General features: G+C 59.5%; 1 protein-coding gene across 2 annotated transcripts in view; it reads right to left on the reverse strand.

The window, feature by feature from the left end:
* Nucleotides 1-89: 89 nt before the first annotated feature.
* ABCB6 (ATP binding cassette subfamily B member 6 (Langereis blood group)) overlaps nucleotides 90-6,647 on the reverse strand; it is a 6,916-nt gene continuing 358 nt past the window's right edge. The window contains exons 2-20 of one of the 2 annotated variants that reach the window (XM_041403404.1): nucleotides 5,512-6,043; nucleotides 4,831-4,968; nucleotides 4,362-4,551; nucleotides 4,063-4,155; nucleotides 3,617-3,809; nucleotides 3,408-3,529; nucleotides 3,216-3,325; nucleotides 3,080-3,145; nucleotides 2,819-2,944; nucleotides 2,654-2,730; nucleotides 2,486-2,549; nucleotides 2,312-2,397; nucleotides 2,165-2,222; nucleotides 1,904-2,008; nucleotides 1,326-1,500; nucleotides 930-1,042; nucleotides 726-820; nucleotides 496-564; nucleotides 90-406 (exon numbers count right to left, since the gene is read on the reverse strand). In XM_041403404.1, coding sequence (XP_041259338.1) covers nucleotides 280-406; nucleotides 496-564; nucleotides 726-820; nucleotides 930-1,042; nucleotides 1,326-1,500; nucleotides 1,904-2,008; nucleotides 2,165-2,222; nucleotides 2,312-2,397; nucleotides 2,486-2,549; nucleotides 2,654-2,730; nucleotides 2,819-2,944; nucleotides 3,080-3,145; nucleotides 3,216-3,325; nucleotides 3,408-3,529; nucleotides 3,617-3,809; nucleotides 4,063-4,155; nucleotides 4,362-4,551; nucleotides 4,831-4,968; nucleotides 5,512-6,027 — 2,523 coding nt within the window. In that variant the 5' untranslated portion in view covers nucleotides 6,028-6,043 and the 3' untranslated portion in view covers nucleotides 90-279. Of the gene's footprint in view, nucleotides 407-495; nucleotides 565-725; nucleotides 821-929; nucleotides 1,043-1,155; nucleotides 1,501-1,903; nucleotides 2,009-2,164; nucleotides 2,223-2,311; nucleotides 2,398-2,485; nucleotides 2,550-2,653; nucleotides 2,731-2,818; nucleotides 2,945-3,079; nucleotides 3,146-3,215; nucleotides 3,326-3,407; nucleotides 3,530-3,616; nucleotides 3,810-4,062; nucleotides 4,156-4,361; nucleotides 4,552-4,830; nucleotides 4,969-5,511; nucleotides 6,044-6,647 lie in introns of those variants that run through there. The other variant, XR_005952559.1, reaches the window with a different exon arrangement.

Consider the following 6,647-nt stretch of genomic DNA (forward strand, 5'->3'; position numbering starts at 1 on the left):
GGCTGACCCAAGGGCACAGGCACTAACCCTGCCTGCCCCCACCAAGAGGCGTGTCAACCCTGCCGGCTGACGCAGAGCACACAGGCATGGACCTGGGAAGGACCTGGTTTAAGAAATTACACAACAGCAAAACAAACATGTACAAATATAGTGGAGTGTCCAACCAAGCCCCTGCAGCTCTAGGGCAGGCCGGGCCCTTGCCTGCAGCCAGCAAAAGACTCCCAGGCAGTGTGGGGGCCTGGACCCAAGTCAGCGTCACAGCAGAACTCCTGGTCTTGTTCATGAAGCTTTCTTGCTGCTCTGGGGCTTCTCAGTGTGGTGCTCCTTGCTCTCTCCCTCGTCCCCAGTCTGCTGCTGCAGCCACATGCCAGCGTACACACCTCCCTTCTGCAGCAGCTCCTCATGCCTGGGAGGAGAGTGAAGGGATGCAGGGTCCCGAGCTGGCCCCAGAGCCAGGGAGGGGGTCCCCTCCCCCAGCACTCCGCTTGTGCTCACCTCCCTCGCTCCACAATGTGTCCATCCTTAAGCACCAGGATCTGGTCTGCACCTACCACAGTGGAGAGCCTGCAGGGAAAAGCAGGTGTTACCCTGACTTGGGTGGCAGAGGGTTCCTGAGGGTTTGCACGGTGCCAGGAGATGCAGCCCCAGGGGCTCTCAGGTCTGTGTGCCCCTCTTGCGGGGTCTGGCCAGCACCTCCTGGATCAGCCCTTTCCCCTTGTCCCTACCTGTGTGCAACAACGATGGTGGTGCGATGGGCGCAAACCTTGGCCAGAGAAGCCTGGATGTGCCTCTCAGTCTCTGTGTCAAGTGCAGATGTGGCCTGCAAGGTGAGATGCAACATGAGGAAGGGATAGAGGTCGTGTGGGCAGCTGCTAGGCATGGGGCTGCTGCAGAGCTGGGTGGGGCTGGGCTGGGACCACTGCTGTTACCTCATCCAGCAGGATGATGTGGGGACCCTTCAGGATGGTGCGTGCGATGGCAACGCGCTGCTTCTCACCCCCGCTCAGCTTCAGCCCCCGCTCTCCCACCTGGGTGTTGTATCCTGCAGTCACAAGAGCAGAAACATGATGTACTGGTGCCCTCTGAAATGGAGATGGGGACCTGCTGCCCTGGGAGGACCTGCTGCGACCACACAGCCACATGGTGGAGCCTCACCTTATCCCAGTCCAGGGGCTGATCTAGCCCTGGAAAGAAGGCAGGGAAAGGCAAAGCAAGACACATAGTCATGCAGATGTCCCCGTGGGAGATGTCACCCAAGGATACCTGTGAGGGCAGCTAGAAGGTCTTAGGGGACCATGGGATGGCGGGAACTGCAGGGGTCTCACCATCAGGAAAAGAAAGGATACGGTCGTGGATGTCAGCAGCCCGGGCTGCCTCCTGTACCTCCTGGTCAGTGGCCAGGATCCGTCCATAGCGGATATTGTTGGCGATGGTGTCGTTGAAGAGCACTGTGTCCTGGGGCACCACCCCAATGTGAGCACGCAGCGAAGCCTGCTTCACCTGGGAGGCAGGGGAGAGGGCTCAGGCAGACACACACCAAATGCAAAGATCCCTCCAAAACCCAATCCTATCCTCAGCCATGAGCCCCATTCCTTGCAAGCTGTGTGCTGTAGGGTCACCCTGCTCCACAGGCTCAGCTGCATCTCCACTCTGCAGGGGTGCCCTAACAGTGCCCTAGTCCTTCCCAGGGAGCCATGGTCAGTACCCAGCATTTCAGTCAGGGATCCCAGAGTCACGCCATTCTGTCACTTCTGGCACAACAGAAATCAGCCTGCAAAGGGGCTCTGGGGGCTGCATGCTCACCCCTGCCCTGGGGAGGTGCTGGTGCCTGCACTGAGCAGTGCAGTGAGGCCCAGATGAGCTGGTGTGTCCTCCCCAGTCCTTGGAGGCCCTCCCCACTCACCTGGGAGATGTCCTGCCCATCAATGCGGATGCAGCCACCCCGTACATCGTAGAAGCGGAAGAGCAGACGGATGATGGTGCTCTTTCCAGAGCCTGATGGTCCCACCTAATACAAAGGAAAAGAGACTTGGAGATGGCCAATTCCCAGCTGCTGGAGGCCAGGGGCTGGAGAGGATGGGGGCTGTCCTTCCCACCTTTGTATTTTCCAGCCTCTCTATCCCCATCCTTCCCTCCCACACTGAACTCACAGTCCCGCTCTCACCAGAGCCAGGGTCTGCCCAGGCATCACAGAGAAAGAGACATCCTGCAGGATTTCCTTCCTGGAAGAGGAACATGGAGAGGGGCTCAGGGCCACTCCACAGCTCTACATCCCTAGAGCAGGTCCCCCACTGTGCCCAGTACCCCATACCCATCCACATAGCTGAAGTGCACGTTCTCAAACTCAATCTGCCCAGCCTCCAAGCGCAGGTCGCTGGCGTTCACCACATCCTTCACCTGTCGAAGTAGAGGCTCAGGCTCAGAGCCAGCCAATCCCCAGGGCAGGCCCGGCAAGGGAGCAAGGTCCAGGAAAGGTGGCACCCACCTCCTGCTCCTCGTGGAAGAGCTCAAACATATTTTCCATGTCCACAAAGGAATTCTGGATCATCCTGAAGAGGGCAAAGACCAGAGAAAAGGGTTTGGAGGAGCACATACTGACCCAGTCACCCATGGAGAGGGGGACACCAGGCACTTCCACACCTCCCAGCATTACCTATAGTAAGTCCCAAACCAGTTGAGTGGTGTGTAGAGCTGGATTATGTAGGTGCCAAAGAGGACAAAATCCCCCACCTGGAAGGGACAGGGTACAGGGGTCTGTAGCCACCAGCCCCAGGGCCCCACCTCAGCAGGGGTCTGCACAGGCTGGCACCAGCCTTACCTGCAGCTTGTTTTCAGTGACAAAGTAGGCACAGAGCAGGGACCCTGCCAGCAGCCCTAGGCCAATGACCAGGTTCTGGGTCTGGTTGAGGAGGCCCAGTGAGGCACTGACCTTCCACTCTGAGACCTGGAAGAGACAAAGTCCTGTGGGATGCTGCTGCCTCAAAACCAGACCCATGGTGATCTCCATCATCCCCACAGGTGCCTGTGAGGTTTGGCTTCTTCCCCCTTGGTGCCCCTAAAGGTACTGAGCACCCCGTACCTGGTACTTGACAATGGCATCGTTAAAGCGGTTCACCTCATAGCTCTCTGCATTGTAGTACTTCACCTGCAGGAGCAGAGCTGGTATGAGCACCCAAGCAGTCCTCAGTGACCCCCCCACCCAACTCCTACAGTACCGTCTCGAAATTGAGGAGCGAGTCCACGGCCCGGGACTTGGCCTCATTGTCCCGTGTGTTCATGTCCCGACGGTACTTTGTTCTCCACTCAGTGATGAAGATGGTCAGAGCTGTGGACAGCAGGAAGCTGCATTGCAAGGCTCCTGCCCTCCCACAGCCTGGCAGCCCTGCACCCTGAGCCCCCCCACTCACTCAGGTACAGGCTCATACACACGAAGATGATGAGGCCAAACCAAGCGCTGAAGACCGAGGTGAAGTAAACTATGCTGATGACAATATCCGCAATGGTGGGGAAAATGCTGAAGACGATGTAGCTGGGGGGTGGGAGGGGAAATGAGGCATCAGCCCAGCCCTGTGGGGCTGCCCAGCCAACCCCCCACCCACCACGGGCACACTCTGACCTGAGCAGGCTGTTGATGCTGCTGGTGCCCCGGTCCACGCTACGCAGGACCTCACCAGTGCGACGGCCCAGGTGCCAACGCAGGGACAGCCCGTGCAGGTGGGCAAAGAGCTGCACCTGCACCTGCCTGTTGGTGAACTGCTGCACCCACACCCACAGGAACGTGCGCAGGTTGCTCACAAAGCCAGTGGAGCCTGCAGGGCAACAGGGACAGGTCAACCGAGATCAGCCCCAATGGGGCATGCAGAAGACTTCCAAAAGTCCAGCTGGGAAAGGGGGATTTGAGATGAAGCCCACTCACTCTCCTTAACCTGGGACCAGCCCAGATTCCTGATTGCAAGAGAGCAGCAGCGATGGGGCACATGGGCTTCCCTGACCACCCCAGAATGGTATGATGTGCCCCATATCATCTCTCGTCAGTGCCCCATCCTTCCCAATGGTCCTTACCAGCACCTCCACCTTGCAGGAACTTCAGCCCCACATAGCTGCAGACGGTCCAGGCCAGGGTGTGCCAGGGAGCACCCACTGTCAGCTCATTCACTGTGGGAAGTGTGCCAAGGGTTAGGATAGAGGGACAAGGAACATCCCAGGGTGCCTGTGGGAGCCAGCCCCAGTAGCCAGTGCTGGACCCTGACCCCCTGGACTCTGCTCCTTCCAAACCCTGCAACCCTCCAGGTCACTTCAACACTCCCCAGCACTTGGTGAGGCTGTGGTGAGCCTCACACACCAAGCTGCAGGTGCCTCACCAATGTTCTTGTAGTAGATGGGGACGAAGACATTGATGGCCCGCTCCAGCCCCATGAGTGCCATGCAGAACAGCACCAGCCCCTGCAGCAGGTAGTTGCCCTTTGGCCACATGTACGGCACCAGCAGCCGCAGCTTCCTCCGGAAATCCTTCCAGGTGGAGGTGGTCCTGCTGGCATCAGTCAGGAGTGGCTGGGGGAGAGCAGACCAAGGAGTCATTGCCCTGGCACCCCAATCCAGCTGGCAATGGTCCTGGGCAACACCCCAAGAAAACCAGTCCTACTCCAGAGTGCCCACTCCATCCTCCAAACAGGGCTGCATCCTAGTGACAGCACACAGGGAGCTTGGGCAGCCATAAACCTTGTACTCCCACATCTCATGAAGATGCTGATCCCACGGCAGCTGTATTTCCACTTTATCCTCAGCTCCTTCCTGGCCATATCCTAAAATTGCTTCAGTCCCAGGACTCACCTGGCTGTTTTCCACATCCCGCTCCTCCTCATTGATTAGCAGCATGTAGGGCTTGCGGGGTAGCCCCGGGGCCTTCATGCCCAGGATGAAGAGCATGAACGTGCAGATGTAACGCAGCAGCCAGAAGCCAAACTGCACCTGAATGGAGAGTGGGAGTTCAGCATCTCAGCTGGCCCTCAGTACAACCCTGAGTGTTGGGATGGGTATGATCTGAGAGAGACAATGAGCAGAAGCATGGGCATGGGGTGCAGTGTGCCAGGGGACAACCCACGCAGCTCACTGTGAGTCCCTGGTTAAGCACAGCACCTCAGGCAGCACCCAGACTTCTTCCCTCCACCCCCCATCACCTGGCTCTATGGCCTCTGGCTCCAGGTGCACCTACCCTAAGGGGTACACGGGGGCAAAGGGCTGTGGGAAGCAGGGAAACACCTCTACTTCTGCACCTGGGTCTGGGCTGGGTAGAAGCAGGACTTGAGCTGGGTGGGGACGTGGAGAGATGTGTGATAACGGAGCTTGGGACTGAAATATCTGGCAGACATGTGGATGCAACCCAGAACTGTATAAACTCTGGGCAGGGCAGGTCATGACATGCATACTCCAGCCCCACACCAGGATGCTGCAGTCCCTCCCATTCCCAAAAGTGCCTCGCCCCTTTTCCCTGGCCACAGATCCCCAGCCCACCTTCTGGTTGGTGTCCTCCAGTGCCCACCACCACAGAGGGCTCCTCCAGCACACCAGGGTCAGGTTCTCAGCAGCAAAGGCCAGTGCCCAAAAGAGGAGGAGGACAGTGCCATGGCCCCGTGTTCGGTCATGGGCCAGCACCCGGGTGTGCTCCAGCTGCAGGAGGGCAATGGCACAGCCCCAGCTGAGGGCCCAGAGGCAGGCATGCAGCAACATATAACCATAGAGCTGTCTCAGCCCCACTCCTTGCCACAGCAGCCCACCAAAGGGCTGCAGGGCCAGGAACAGGGACAGCAGGACCTGGCCACGGTACAGGCGAGAGCGGGGAATGTACTTGGGCTCCATGGCACGGCTGAAGCGGGCATAGCAGGCATACTGCAGGGCACCCAGCAACAGGCAGACGCTCAGCAGCACGGATGGCACCAACGTGAAGAAAAAGCAGGGCTGGAAGCCTTGCTGGACCCAGGCCTGGGTGATGGAGTTGTTGCCCTCACAGTAGCCCCTCAACACGGCCATCCTGGCAGGTCACCAGCTGTGGAGAGAAGAGAGCCCGAGGCAAGGTTTCAGGATGGGCTGTGGTACCACCTGCACAGAGGCACTCACAGTGGGATGGCCAAGTGAAAGGGCCCTCACAGGGCAGGGGCAAGTACCGCTGGACACGGACACATGACATGTGCATGCAGCACACACAAAGCAGGGCACACAAGCAGAGCCAGCTGTGCATGGGGACGGCCATGAGCACCACACCTGCTGCGTGTCCTGAACAGGGGCACAACATTAGACTGGGCCCTCCAGAGCCACCCGGGCCCCTGAGGATGCCCTCGGACACGAGAAGAGCGGGAGCCGCAGGAACAGGAAGGCAGAGTGAAGCTGGGAACGGTCTCAGCTGGGAGGGAGAACAGCGGTGATGCAGCGGCAGGGGCAGGGGAGAGGCGGGGATGCGGAGGATGCTCGGGGAACCGCGGGGCCGTGCAGAGGAGAGGCAAGGGCAAAGACAGGGACGCATCAAGGAAAAACTCGCGGAGGGCGAGGCAGAGGCCGCACCGGCTGAATGCCGGGCGGTGCCGGCGCCGCTCAGGCCCGGCACACGCGGCCGCGGCCCCGTGCCGCCGTGTCGGCCCGGCCGCCGTGTCGGT

The sequence above is a fragment of the Onychostruthus taczanowskii genome, unplaced genomic scaffold (assembly GCF_017590055.1).
Source record: "Onychostruthus taczanowskii isolate IOZ18803 unplaced genomic scaffold, ASM1759005v1 scaffold20, whole genome shotgun sequence".
Lineage (NCBI taxonomy): Eukaryota > Metazoa > Chordata > Aves > Passeriformes > Passeridae > Onychostruthus > Onychostruthus taczanowskii.